Source organism: Erpetoichthys calabaricus, chromosome 2 (assembly GCF_900747795.2).
Source record: "Erpetoichthys calabaricus chromosome 2, fErpCal1.3, whole genome shotgun sequence".
Lineage (NCBI taxonomy): Eukaryota > Metazoa > Chordata > Cladistia > Polypteriformes > Polypteridae > Erpetoichthys > Erpetoichthys calabaricus.
The window spans coordinates 33361825-33377673 of record NC_041395.2 but is presented as its reverse complement, the minus strand read 5'-3'; the positions used below and the strand labels follow the sequence as shown (position 1 = coordinate 33377673).

Genomic DNA, 15849 nt, shown 5'->3' with positions numbered 1-15849 from the left:
GTGTCTGAGGAATCATTTCTCTTAACCCCGAGTCTCCCTGCAGCTTGCAGACAGACAATGCAAATAAAGTTATGCAAACTGTATACATTAAAAAGCTTTAATATTTTTACTCAAAGTCAGTAAATGTCCCAAAATGTCTTAATTATATATGTCCTTCATTGTGCGTTTTCTCTCTCTGGTATATAAGCAATGTAACAGTCTAATATTTATAAATACTGAAACAATTCACAAGCACAAAAATATAATTATTTAATTTAAAAAAGTGATTAAAACAGGGTATTCTGATTTGTAAGCATCTTTTGTCCTGTTATGTGATTTCTCAGTTCTTAAATTGTTCCCTTCATATCTGACGCCTACATTATGCAAATAAAGCAATTTTCTTTTCATCATATAAATTCAGGCAGGTCACCCCTAATGCACTTTGCTTACAATAGCAATGGCTATGGAGACCTTATATATTTTCATGTTTATGAACATTTTGTCATGTAAGCCAAGTTTCAATTATGTTTTTAGTTTGTTTTTCATATTTTGAATTAAACACCCTGTTATTTTGCTTTAGATCATTAAGGCTTTCTAATTTTTTATTTTTATTTTTTTAGATGTCCGCTCGGATATTGTCTTGACCCAGAAAGTCAGTGAAGTCAAAAAGCCAGGAGAGTCTCTGCAACTGACCTGCCAAGGTTCAGGGCAGGACAGTTCTGGAAGAACTGTTGCTGCTTACGACTTGCACTGGATCAGACAAGAGCCTGGAAAAGGACTTGAATGGCAGGCTTACATTAACCCTGGCAGCAGCACTATAAAGTATGCCAGCAGCATTAAAGGAAGGTTTACAGTCTCCAGAGACAACTCTAAACAGGCTCTGTATTTGGACATGAGCAGCCTCAAGCCTGAAGATACGGCCAAATATTACTGCACTACACACACAATGAGGAACTTCATGCTGTTTCTTATACAAAATCAAAAAAAGTAAAAAAAAAAAACCAACATTAAAGCAAAACAACAAATTTTGTCAAATCTTAGAAAAAACATCCTTCATATCCTTCGTATAAATTGTTTTTATTATTATGATCAGTGTCTCTACCAAACTAATAATAAATAAATAAAATTAAGCATAGATTTTTTTAAAGGAAATCTTAGTTAATAACTCAAAATACACATTAAAATTAACTTATGTAAGACCCTATGGGTCGCTGTGACCCCTTTCAACCCAACAGACAGACACACTGAACACAGAGTAAAATGACCAAGAAGGTTTTTAATTCTTTTTCCTCTTGTTACAGTGCCCAGAAGTACCGCCGCCACCATAAACAGGCAAAGCCAATAATAATAACACAATCAACCAATACAAATCTCTCCTCCACACCTCCCAGCAAGCTCTGTCCTCTACCTCCCAACTCCGGCTCGCTTGCTGGGTCTCCAGCAGTTCTTTATATAGTCCTTGAGCCGGAAGTGCTTCTCCTCTTCCGTTCACGTGACTTGCCAGCACTTGCCAGGGTCAGATGGAGAACTCGCTTTTTCTTCAGCCCGGAAGTACTTTGGGGCTTCCGTCCCTGTGACTTGGGAGTGCTTCCGGGCTATACGGGAAGTAAAGACTCCCAGATCTCCCTGCAGCATCTCCTGGCAGCACCCACGGTACCCAGCAGGGCTGTGAAGCCAAAATCCAAATCCCATGGTGCCCAGCAGGAATCTGGTGTCCTGGAGGAGGCCATGTCCCTCAGTAGCTGTTTTCCCCCATCTTTATGCTCCGTCCGTCTGCCACACTTATATAATGTACAGTGCCCTCCATAATGTTTCGGACAAAGACATGTTTTTTTCTTGATTTACTCTTCTGCTCCACAGTTTAAAATTACAAATCAAACAATTCAGATGTGATTAAAGTGCACATTGTAAACTTTAATGTAAGGGGATTTGCACACATTTCAGTTACAACATGTGGAAATGACAACACTTTGTCTACATGCCCCAATTTTTTCAGTGCACTAAATGTCTGAGACACAGAAATGGCAGGTCTATTAAACCTGTCATATTTAGTACTTTGCCGTATATCCTTTGCGTGCAATGACTGTTTACAGTCTGCGATTCATAGACATCACAGGTGGTGACAACCTTCTCTGGTGATGCTCTGCCAAGCCTCTAATGCAGCCATCTTCTGCTCCTTCTTGCTTCGAGAGCATGTCTCCTTAAGTTTTCTCTTCAGCAAATAGGAAGACATGTTCAACTGTATTTAAATTGGGAGACTGGCTTTCCATTCAAGAATTTTCCATTTTGTAGGTCTGTCTGAACTAAGATCCTGGATGGCTAATAATTTTCTTGATCTAAATCAAAATAAAACAGAGGTGCTTATAGTGGGTCCATCAGCTAAAGCCCAAATTGGTCTTGAACTTCTCGGCTCTTTCTTTGTCTTTTTTTTAATTTTGGTGTTATCTTTGACAGTAACCTCTCTTTTGAGAAACAAGTAAATTCTGTAGTCAAGAGTTGCTTTTTCCAACTTCCTCTATTAGGTAACATCAAGCCTTTTTTATCTTCTAGGGATCTTGAGAAAGCCAATTCATGCTTTTATTTTTTCTCGCCTCGATTACTGCAACTCGCTGTATTCTGGGATTAACAAATCTCTGATACACAGGTTACATTTGGTCCAAAATGCTGCCGCTCGCTTTCTGGTTGGGGCAAGAAAGTATGACTCTGTTTCTCCTATTTTAGCTTCTTTACACTGGCTGCCTGTCAGTTTTCGAATTGATTTTAAAATCTTGCTGCTAGTTTTTAAATCTTTACATGGGCTTGCTCCTGCCTATTTATCTGAATTGTGTGTTTTACACCAGCCATCTAGAGTGCTTAGATCTTCTGGTCAGCTGTCTCTGGCTGTCCCTCGTACCAAGTGTAAAACTAAGGGGGACAGAGCGTTTGCAGCTGCTGCTCCTCGCCTGTGGAACTCCTTACCTCATCACATAAAGGAGTCGTCTCAGGGCCGGATTAAGAGCTTTGGGGGCCCGTAGCACATTTCAAATTTGGGGGCCCTTTTGGTCTGCATCATCTGAAGTTTAGATTCTGAACAGTTCAAACCGGACTAAATAATTATTTTACTCTCGATTATAATAAGAATCTTATAATATTTATGTGAATTTTATGTGTTGGGCCCCTAAAGTTTTGTTGTGTAAGAAATTTACAGTTTAAAAACGTAAAGATAATATTTTTAAAGACCAGTTTTTCAATGCTACACTTTTTCATTAAATATTGGGTCCACCATTTGGGGGCCCCCGAAATTGCGGGGCCCGTAGCATATGCTACATGTGCCTATTGGTTAATCCGGCACTGAGTCGTCTACAATTGAACTGTTCAAAACAAGATTAAAGACTCATTTCTATTCACTTGCATTCCGTGACCTTCAGTAAAACTGATGGTTTCCTCTTTGTGATTATATAACATTACTTCTATTTATTATGTATCTAATTTTATGTTCATATATTTTATTTCTATTTGTTTTTTATGTTGTTTTGTTTTTCTTTTATTCTATTATTGTAAAGCACTTTGACCACAGCATTACTATGTTTTAAATGTGCTATATAAATAAATTGACATTGACATTGACATTGACATTGCCATAGCAGTATGTTTGGTATCATTATCTTGTTGTAGGATGAAGCACAGTGTAACGACTTTAAATGCATTTACTGGAACTTGAGCAGATAAGAGGTTTCTGTACACCTCAGAATTAATTGTGCCACTGCTGTTATCAGTTCAATTATCACTGAAGATAAGTGTGCCAGTACCTGTGGCAGCCATACATGCCCACACCATAACACACCCACCACCATGTTTAACACATGAGGTGATATGCTTTGGATCTGGGCCAGTTCCATTTGTTCTCCACACTTTGCTCTTGATATGAGAAACACCTTCTCAGACAGAGAACTATTTCTCATCTTTTGAAGAATTGTGAGCTACCATTTCCCTCAGCTTGCCTCATTTTATACCATGCCTCCTACTCTAGGGGAAGGTCCAGAAGGGCCCTCCATCTGCCTCCACTGCAATCTTCTTGGCAGAATTTAAAAACCCTAGCGAGCAACGGATATCCACAGAAGCAACAGAATCAACTGTGGATCTGCATGTCATGTTTAAAAGAATAACTAATTCTTCTGCACTCTAGTGCGTTGACACAGAGCTAACAAAAGAAGAATTTACATAAGAATCAGAAAAAAACATTTACATTGGAGCACAAAAGCACAAAGGCTAACAGTTGAAATCCAAGGAATGACTCTTTCAGATGGTACCTCAGCACTTAATATAACTGACATAAGATCATAAAGATAAGCTGCACATTTTCATTACTAACATCACTAGCAGAGAACCCAGATGAAAAATATGATCAACCACATGAGTAGGACCATTTTCAGACTGAAGAATATTAGAACAATCGAGCAATTGAAAAAACTCACCAACCTTCTTTTTTTAAATTTAACAGAAATGTTAAAAAGACCTGACATCAGTATTTTATAAGACATATCAGAAAATTCCTGAATAAAATCTTTACATATCTTAGAAAGTCTATATATGGTACAAGAGTGATAAGCAGTTCATTGCTAAATTCGGTTTTTAGCAATTGTATCTCAAAATGGAAAAAATGTCAATGACATGTAAAACCACTTCTAAAAACAATAAGCATCCTTACCCCAAACCCAGGTTCTCTAAATGCACAGGTGAAAGTGAATATTCTAGTCAATGGAGATGATTTTGTTTGGACCCATATTTACAAACATGTAGCCACAGCAGTGGATAACAAAGGGGCTGATAAGAGCTGCAATGGGAATACAGATTAGCGGAAAGTATATGTCGATGCCAGATGTTTCCTGATCTTTGCTAACACGTTTCCTTGATTGACCCATTTTCTACAGCATGTCCTTTTGGGGAGAATACAGGAACCGCTTTGAGCATGGGAAAGGTGCTAAATTAATAAAATGTATTTGTATTAATATTATGACAAAGAACAAATACCACTAGGTATTGATGTAGCCATAAAAAATAAACTTCTGAATTTGAAGATTCTGGCAACATAAGTTCACAATGGAAGAATGCATGTTGATAAGGCTTTGGAGACCATAGTTTGAAAAAGGCACATTCTCTCTAAACAATGTAGCACAACGTAAAATGTAATGATGACAATGGTCCTGAATGGATGTAGATTTGTGGATCTTGATACCTTCCCACTAGAGTCACACAGCATTGAAACTGATGAACATGGCTGAAATTTTATTTTCTCTTCCACTTTTACTGGAGCAGCTTAGTGTTTATATTGAATTTCAATCCATTTAATCTGCGGTCTGCTTAGCCCAGGGTTACAAAGATGCCAGACTGAATTGGATGTAAGGCAAGAACCTTCCTTGGATGAAACTTCAGGTGATTGCAAAACATTTTTCAAACATATCAACTCAAACAAGAAAATTAAAATTTTGTCTGCTAATTAATTTTCCCTTAGGATGTGGCAGATCATGGGGGCTCTTAGAGTAACAAATGTACAAACTTTAAACAGACAGAGAACTAGATGGAACATGAAAAACCTGACCCATGGTAGATGGCTGGACATGAACCAGAAGTGAATATGGAGCCCATATCCCAAAACATTTAGTGATGGTTAAAATGGTATGTGTTTGATTAATTATCAATGTGTTCTATGATGGCCTATTGACCAATTCACTGTTGTTTCCTGTCTCTTACAAATCCCTACTGGGACTACTTACCCTCTTATATAACAATGTAAACAAAGAAGGAACTGGGAACACATTAATAATATACTCTTGTTTTCCTCTGATGTAGCTTCCCAGAAAGCAAATGAGTAATGGCCCAGTGCTGGCCCATGTTAAAGTTTTTCATTTGCCCCACATACTGCCATGGAATTACAAGAAGTACCGCAATGGGCTTTAACAGGCCCTGCCTCTTGACAGCCCCCCAGTATTGACTCTCTAAGAAGACAAGAAAAACTCCCAAAAAAACCCTTGTAGGGAAAAAATGCAAGAAACCTTGGGAAAGGCAGTTCAAAAAGAGACCCCTTTCCAGGTAGGTTGGGCATGCAGTGGGTGTCAAAAAGAAGGAGGTCAATACAATGCAATACACAGAACAGAACAAATCCTCAATACAGTGCAAAAATAAAAATTTTACAAGTACGGTGCAGAGTTTAACAGTAGATGATATCACACAATATGATTTGGATATATTTAGAGTCCTGGAGACCTCGGCCATCAAGCTGCCTCCCCCATTTGGCCATTCCACAGCTGAAACAGCGCTGGGCCAGCCAATCGGATGAAAGGACCCCTCTACCTCACGATTCCTGCGATCCTCCATCAGGTATGACTTTACCTTAGGCAGGCAAAACAACTTGGCAGGTGGGCCATGGCACCAAGTGCCACATTTGAGTACCGAGAAGAGAAACAGAATAGGTGAGGGTTAGTATCAAATTATAACTATCATGTTACTTATGTTTTAGTGCTAATGACTAACAACAGAGATGCAGTCTGTACAGTTAATCAGCAGCTCTAGTCAGGATATGCTAAACTGAAGTTTTGATTCTTCAGCCGGGATTTAAAAGCTGAGACTGAAGGGACGTCTCTTATAGTAGCAGGCAGACCATTCCACAGTTTAGATGCCCTGTAACTAAAAGCTCGACCTCCCACTGTTTGCTTATGATTCCAAGGAATAATAAAATGACTGGCATCTTGAGATCTTAATGTGCGCTCTGGTTTGTAAGTCACGATAAGTTCAGACAAGTAAGCCGGACCTTGGCCATTTAAGGCTTTATATGTTAAAAGGAGGATTTTGAAATCTGCCCTAAACTTAACCGGGAGCCATGTGTAAGGATTTAAGAACTGAAGTTATGTGTTCATATTTTCTTGTTCTTGTAATAATTCTTGCAGCAGCATTTTGGATTAACTGGACAATGATCTTGATGTGTATGCTGTCAAACATATCAACAACTACAGGAAAACCAACAATTTCCATTAATGCAGCTTGCTTTGACATTACGTCACGTGGAGTGGTAAGAATCCCCATGACTAAAAACTATAATATTACCAACACTTTAATTTCAGCTGACAGCGTATGGCTTCTCTGCATAAATGAATTGATCAAATGATCACTCCACTTATGAGATTTGTTACTAATATTGTTTAATTTCTGTCAAATCAATGTACGAGATGATTGTTGCCCTGCGTTTCCAGGATGTATTTACTGATCTCTGCCTGAATTCCATCTTCTGGCAGCTCCTAACAAGTTATTGTTGGTGAAGTTCATAGTAGTTTTCTGAATTAGGAAAACTGATTAAATGCTTTTACTTCTTCTCCTAAGAGTAAGACAAAATTTAATTATTCTGAGATTTTTCAGTAAGTTGGGGCCTTTGTCCTATTTGAAGATGCTTTTGGTTCATCTGTCTTCCTTACTTCCATATAAATAGAAGTTTTGTTTTTGAGTAAGGTTCAGATTTTGATTCTACAATGTTCAAAATATTGAGAAAAGTTGATTTTATAAAGGCATCTCTATGTGTGCCTGTGGCAAATCAAAATTTTGTTTCATGTCTTAAAATAACAATTAATCAGAAAATGATGCACTTTTTGTATTGTGTAGAGCTCCTGGATGAGTACATCCACGCAAAGACCAAAGAACATTTTATAACAAGTGGATTCTGAGATTTCCACCCTTAACCAAAGACATGTGTACAACGATAACCTCCAAAAAAATTGACCTATCTTTATCAAACAAGTTGCATCATGTTTGTCTTGTTTAGGCTTCAGACCTCTTGTTTTTGGTTCAATTTGGTCCAGTACTTATTTCCATTTTCTTCAAAAATCATTGGCCTTTGTCCAACAACAACATATGTAGAAATTTAAGCTTAATAGTTTTTTAAAGTCGGCTCTGTTTTGTCATGGGACCAGAAGTATTAATTTGCTGATTTTTTTGCATTAGTTTTTGAGATATATCATTTATTTAAATTGTGCCTACTAGGGGACATCATAGACCCTCTCCTACAAACCCTATGCACAATTACTCAGACTTCAGTCTGGGCTCAAACAAATTTTTTGTTTGGGGGTACTTCCAGGTCAAGCAGAACCACCCAAAGACAGACTCACCTCCCAATATCTCTCTCTGCCAACACCCATGGAACCCAACAGGCCAACCCTACAGAACCACAACTAGCATGCTGCCCTACAGGTATTCAAATAGGGTCACATTGTTGATGTTGTTGTCTCAACAGATAGGACACTGCCCTCGGTGTACGCAGAAGTGAGTTGAATGCAGGAGGCTAGGAAAGGAATTACCAACCATTCCTAACTGAATGCCATTCCTGCTCAGTTTTCTGCCACTGAGACCATCCATTATATCAGCCTCCCATCCAGGTAGGGGAACAGGTTTTAAATTCAACATGAAGCTTGTTCATTTACAACATTGCGTCCATCTGAGAGGAGCCCCTGAAAAGAGAGCAGCCAGTCCTAAGAGAGTGTGAGAGAGTCCAGCGTATGACAGAGGCCAGTAAACATTAACTGACCCACTCAGAAAGGGAACAGAGCTTTTATAGACATAAGCTTCCCTGTGTTCATCCTCACATTTTTAACATCATTGTGATCTCTAAATCTGGGTTGTCATCTCCTCAGCTTTGGGTGCAGTCATGGGTTTGTGCCACTGTTGGAACTAGTGCTACCTGGTTCCCTTCACATATAGCAGGGACTCCTTCACACTGTGTTTCCTTATTGTTTACTGCACATGAATTGCTTGTCTGTACATTCAAATTGTTTGTTGGCAGGACCTCTATTCTCAGCTTTTACAGGTTGTCAGTTACTAATTCCAACAGTAACGTTGGTGATTGCTTGCAGTATTTGTACAGCACTCTTTAGAGTATTCAAGGTCTGTAGAAGTGTGCAAATCAGCTGGATTAGTGTCTTCACCTCTAATAATTGCATAGTTCTCTCATTTAAGCTGGTCAGCCTGCTAGTCTCTAATTGAATACCTTCAAAGTTTCTCCAGAATCTGATCTGGCTCTCTGTCCTAAATATTTAACTCCCAGGGTTGTCCATGGTAGGTCACTTATCTGTCCTCCATCAATGATGGTGTAGACTTCCGATTACCCAGCTGGTGTATTGCTGCATTCTTGCCTTGGAATACAAATGTAGGGAAAACAACATGTGGCACTTTCACAGTTAGTGAGGTAATAACAGGGGATGACACATTGCTTATTACCTGGTTTGTCGTATCCAGCAACACTACATACTTTGACATTCATTAGACAATCCCATTGGGTCATCTTTTTCATTACCTTCTCAGCAGCACTCAAGTTGTCACTGCAGATAAACTCCAAGAAGCACAAAAGGCAAAAGGAATTGTTAGAAAAGGAAAAGACAATTTATTGCAAAGAAGTCCAAATCTCAAGTCCAAAGAATGGTCAAAAAATAGAGTACAGGTTCAAAATATCCAGTATATACCAAAGAACAGAAAAAATCACTGCAATACTCAATAACTCCCAAGTGCATTTGAGTGAACCACAAGGAAATGTGGGATGCCCCCAACTTTTATAGCGCTGATGGCAGTCCCTTGTGTTTACAGACAGTTGGCCCTGCCTATTGGGGACCACCCACAAAACACACAGAATACTACAGAATATACATGGATATAAAGAAATTAAATAATCAACACTGTTAACACACACAATGAAGAAATTAGACACAAAAATGACATTTGAAGCCATTCCAGGTTAGGAATCCTGGCTGAAACACAACACTGACCCCTACTTACTCTTGTGTGACAAACTATATATACAGCAAGCATTTAACCTTAAAAGTTACATGAATACATAGAAGAATGTAACTATACAAGTTGTCTATCCATTTTTTCATTCTCTTTTTAAACCTATAGCTGTCTTGGGAATGTAAGGGAACATATTCTGCCACAGACCAATGTTCACTGTATGCTCCTGCATAGTGTTGTCAGTATAAGCTATGATTCCACATGAAACAGGTGAAAGTAATTCCAACAGCTAAAAACAAAAACCCTAAAAAGGTAAATGACCTCAGACCAGTGACTGTGACATCACTGGCTATGAAATCATTTACAAAACTATAAGAGAAGGTTAACATAGAAAACTCAGGGTTTATTATATCTATTTCAGTTTGTCTAACAGTCCAATAGAGGTCCAGAGAACACCATTGTCACCTTGCTTCATTTGTGATAACCATTTGTAGAGCAACTTCTCATAACCTTTTAACACCATCCAGCCCAACCTTCTTGCAGAGACTCATAAAAGATTGTAATTTAGACTTCAGTTTGGCAGGGTAGCTGAGTGACTTTATAACAGAGAGGATGAAAAGAGTGAAATGATTGTCTATCTGAAATGCTGTTCTTATCCACAGGGTCCATGTTGTATTCTTTCACTTCTTTTGTATATCGTCTACACTAATAAATTCGAAAACAGGTTTGTCTTAAAATTCTCTGATGACACAGGTATTGTAAGACTACTGAATAAGAATGAAACCAGTCACGGTCCAGAGGTAGATAATTTAGTCAAATGGTGTGTGAGTCTTTTCTACACTTAACAACAACAACAACATTTATTTGTATAGCACGTTTTCACACACATGATGTAGCCCAAAGTGCTTTACAAGATGAAGAAACAAATATATAAAAATTGGGAAATACTAATTAACAAAGAATAAAGTAAGGGCTGATGGCCAGGGAGGACAGGAAAAACAAAAAGTAAACTCCAGATGGCTGGAGAAAAAAACTAAATTTGCAGGGGTTCAGAGGCCATGAGACACCCCAGCCCCACTGGGCATTCTACCTAACATAAATGACCTCAATCAGTCCTCATGGTTTTCAGGCTTCTTGTGGAAGAATTAGATGATGATGGTCATGTGGACATCTGGCCTTCAATCCATCAATGTAGGGACTGCATGACGCACTGATCAGGTGGTGGACAGAAAACTGGAAGAAGAACAGCAGAGAAAGTAGTGGTTAGTATGGATTGCGGAGCCATGAAAAAGCAATAATTGAATGCATATACAGAATATCATTGTTACGCTTAAATGAAGGTATGAGAAAGCCATATTAAAATAATGGGTTTTCAGCAGTTTTTTAAAGTGCTCCACCGTATTAGCCTGGCGAATTTCTATCGGTCAGCAATTCCAGATTTTAGGTGCATAACAGCAGAAGGCCGCCTTAGAATTATAAGCAGACACTCATTTGAAGATCTAAGGTTACGATTTGTAGTGTAAGGTGAAAGGCATTCTGAAATATAGGATGAAGTGAGATAATTTAAGGCTTTGTAAACCATAAGCAGTATTTTAAAGTCAGTTCTAAACGACACAAGTAACCAATGTGATGACATCAAAAATGGAGAGATGTGCTCGGATTTTCTTTTCCTAGTTAAGGTTCTAGCAGCTGCATTCTGCACGAGTTGCAATCGATTGATGTCTTTTTTGGGTAGTCCTGAGAGGATGGCGTTGTAGTAATCTAGCCGACTGAAAACAAAAGTGTGAACTAATTTTTCAGCATCTTGAAAAGTTATAAGGGATCTAATTTTTGTTATATTTCTTAAGTGAAAAAATGCTGTTCTAGTAATGTGATTAATATGTGATTTAAAATTTAAACATTACAAAAACTATAATAGTATTTTAGAAGAAACACCATTCACTCACAACAAACAATCATCAAAGACCAGGCAGTGGAGATTATTGACAGTTATAAATATCAGGGGAGAATCATAGACTCAAAACTGACTTTTAATGAAAATACAGAAGACAGTTACAAAAACGGGACTGCAGCATCTCTAATGTCGAAAGAAGCTGAGCCATTTTAGTGTGATCCTACCATGAAACTTATAAATCTTCTATTGAATCTGTCTTTACTGTTTTGCTGCCTTGCTTTGGAAATCTTTTTGTCAGCAACTTCTTCTTCTTCTTTCGGCTGCTCCCATTAGGGGTTGCCACAGCAGATCATCTTCTTCCATATCTTTCTGTCCTCTGCATCTTGTTCTGTTGCACCCATCAATTTGCATGTCCTCTCTCACCACATCCATAAACCTTCGCTTAGGCCTTCCTTTTTTTTCCTCTTCCCTGGCTGCTCTATCCTTAGCATCCTTCTCACAATATACTCAGCATCTCTCCTCTGCGCATGTCCAAACCAACGCAATCTCGCCTCTCTGATTTTGTCTCCCAACCGTCCAACTTGAGCTAACCCTCTAATGTGCTCATTTCTAATCCAATCAATCCTCGTCACACCCAATGCAAATCTTAGCATCTTTAACTCTGTCACCTCCAGCTCTGTCTCCTGCTTTCTGGTCAGTGCCACCGTCTCCAACCCATATAACATAGCTGGTCTAACTACCGTCCTGTAGACCTTCCCTTTCACTCTTGCTGATACCTGTCTGTCACAAATCACTCCTGACACTCTTCTCCACCCATTCCACCCTGCATGCACTCTTTTTCACCTCTCTTCCACAATCCCCATTAGTCTGTACTGTTGATCCCAAGTATTTAAACTCATCCACCTTCGCCAACTCTACTCCCTGCATCCTCACCATTCCACTGACCTCCCTCTCATTTACACACATGTATTCTGTCTTGTTTCTACTGACGTTCATTCCTCTCCTCTCTAGAGCATATCTTCACCTCTCCAGGGTCTCCTCAACCTGCTCCCTACTATCGCTACAGATCACAATGTCATCAGCAAACAATATAGTCCATGGGGACTCCTGTCTAATCTAGTCTGTCAACCTGTCCATCACCAATGCAAATAAGAAAGGGCTCAGAGCTGATCCCTGATGTAATCCCACCTCCAACTTGAATGCATCAGTCATTCCTACCGCAGACCTCACCACTGTCACACTTCCCTCGTACATATCCTGTACAACTCTTACGTACTTCTCTGCCACTCCTGACTTCCTCAAACAATACCACAGCTCCTCTCGAGGCACCCTGTCATATGCTTTCTCCAGGTCCACAAAGACGCAATGCAACTCCTTCTGGCGTTTTCTACACTTCTCCATCAACATCCTTAGACCAAACATTGCATCTGTGGTGATCTTTCTTGGCATGAAACCATACTGCTGCTCACTAATCATCACCTCACTTCTTAACCTAGCTTCCACTACTCTTTCCCATAACTTCATGCTGTGGCTCATCAATTTTATTTCCCTGTAGTTACTGCAGTCCTGCACATCCCCCTTATTCTTAAATATCGGGACCAGTACACTTCTTCTTCACTCCTCAGACATTCTCTCACTTTCCAAGATTCCATTAAACAATCTGGTTGAAAACTCCACTGCCATCTCTCCTAAACACCTCCATGCTTCCATAGGTATGTCATCTGGACCAACGGCCTTTCCATTTTTCATCATCTTCATAGCTGTCCTTACTTCCTCCTTGCTAATCCGTTGCACTTCCTGATTCACTATCTCCACATCATCCAGCCTCTTCTCTCTCTTGTTCTCTTCATTCATTAGCCTCTCAAAGTATTCTTTCCATCTGCTCAACACACTCTCCTCTCTTGTGAATACGTTTCTATCTTTATCCTTTATCACCCTAACCTGTTGCACATCTTTCCCAGCTCAGTCCCTCTGTTTAGCCCACAGGTCCTTTTCTCCCTCCTTAGTGTCCAACCTCACATACAACTCATCATACGCCTTTTCTTTAGCCTTCACCACCTCTCTCTTCACTTTGTGCCTTATCTCCTTGTACTCTTGTCTACTTTCTGCATCTCTCTGATTATCCCACTTCTTCTTTGCCATCATCTTCCTCTGTATACTCTCCTGTATTTCTCCATTCCACCACCAGGTTTCCTTTTCCTTCTTCCTCTTTCCAGATGTCACGCCAAGCACCTTTCTTGCTGTCACCCTTACTACATCTGCTGTAGTTTCCCAGCTGTCTGGTAACTCTTCACTGCCACCCAGTGCCTGTCTCACCTCCTCCCTAAACTCAACCTTGCAGTCTTCCTTTTTCAACTTCCACCATTTGATCCTTGGCTCTGCCCTCACTCTCTTCCTCTTCTTGATCTCCAACATCATCCTACAGACCACCATCCTATGCTGCTTAACTACACTTTCCCTCTCCACCACTTTGCAGTCTTCAATCTCCTTTAGATCATCTCTTCTGCATAGGATGTAATCTACCTGTGTGCATCTTCCTCCACTCTTGTGCGTAACCCTATGTTCCTCCATCTTCTTAAAATACGTATTCACCACAGCCATGCCCATCCTTTTGGCAAAATCCCCCTATCCTCTGACCTTCTTCATTCCTCTCCTTGACACCATACCTACCCAACACCGCCTCGTCTCCACTGTTCCCTTCACCAACATGTCTATTGAAATCCGCTCCAATCACCACTTTCTGTCCCTTGGGTACACTGTTAATCCAACTCACTCCAATTCTTTCTCACCCATTGCACACCCAACTTGTCAGCAATTAAAACAGAATAAATCAAATTGTAAAATGGAGCAAAAATTAAGAAGGTCTCAGTACTCCAGTCTTACAGACCTGTTTAATAAGTAAGTTTTACAGAAAGCAGAGTGTATTTTGTCAGACAGGACTCACCCACTAAATTCTCAATTTCAGTTGTTGCCATCAGGTCACAGGTTCAAGATTTTAAGGATAAATAACAATACTCTTTGTTTCCAACTGTTATTTATTCACCTAAACTCAATATTAATAAACATCAAAAGTCTTAAATCACAGGATGAACAGTTATTATTTGCTTTATTCATCAGTCAGTTTTTAATGTTGGTGAAATTTTTATGTGCTCATGCTCACTGCCATACAGGGTTTGTCAAAATTATGTTAACATTTGAATGGTGAAAAAAATGTATTGACAAAACATACTTCATACTGTATGTGCAAGATGATATACAGGAATGTCTCAACCTGTTCGCCATCATGTTCAACACATGTACCATATGTGGCACATAAATTGTCCACAAAAATTGTGTATATACATAGCAGTACCATTAGTGTTAACATAATTTTGACTCACCCTGTATTTTCTTGGAGCAGCACTTCTGCCTTGCAGTAAGGAGACCTCGGTTTGTTTCTCAGGTCCTCCTGCGTGGAGTTTGCATGTTCTCCCCGTGTCTGCGTGGGTTTCCTCCGGGTGCTCTGGTTTCCTCCCACAGTCCAAAGACATGCAGGTTAGGTGCATTGGCGATCCTAAATTGTCCCTAGTGTGTGCTTGGTGTGTGTGTGTGTGCCCTGCAGTGTGCTGGTGCCAAGCCTGAAATCTGTTCCTGCCTTGTGCCCTGTGTTGGCTGGGATTGGCTCCAGCAGACCCCTGTGACCCTGTGTTAGGATATAGTGGGTTGGAAAATGACTGACTGTATTTTCTTTATTTATACTAAGCTTATGTTTGATGGCTGTATTCTGTGTGATGTGTTTTAATGTTACATTGTGATCTCTTGGTAACACCTGCCGGCAAACCAAATTTCCCTCTTGCGACAATATAATTAAATTGAATTGTATTTACAAAAAAATACATTTTGTCATGATGAGCATACAGCATACAGTCCTGTTGTGAAACAGAAAAAAATCACAGAGGGTGGATAATATGAAGATAACAGGAAATTTCACCATTTTACAGCATTTCCAAATTTACTGACACAGATTTACTATACAAAAAGAGGCAAAAAATAGTGGCTGAGAAATCCATCCATTGTGGATATTCAAATTAGCTTATTTAAGTTTTGTAAGTATCTTTCCTCTTGTTAAGTGAATTTTCATTTCTTAAATATCCCGCCTCATATCTGAGGCATACATTATGCAAATAAAGTGATTTGGCTTTTATCATATAAATTCTGTCAGGTCGCTCCTACTGAACTTTCCGCATTTTCTTTTC

General features: G+C 39.4%; 1 gene segment (V, D, J or C); it reads left to right on the top strand.

Annotated features, from left to right (window-relative positions):
- The first annotated feature begins 434 nt into the window (after positions 1-434).
- On the top strand, positions 435-970 carry LOC114645109 (Ig heavy chain V region 3-like). The segment is given in 2 exon segments: positions 435-485; positions 600-970. Coding segments are annotated over 2 exon segments (420 nt in total).
- The last annotated feature ends 14879 nt before the right edge of the window (positions 971-15849 follow it).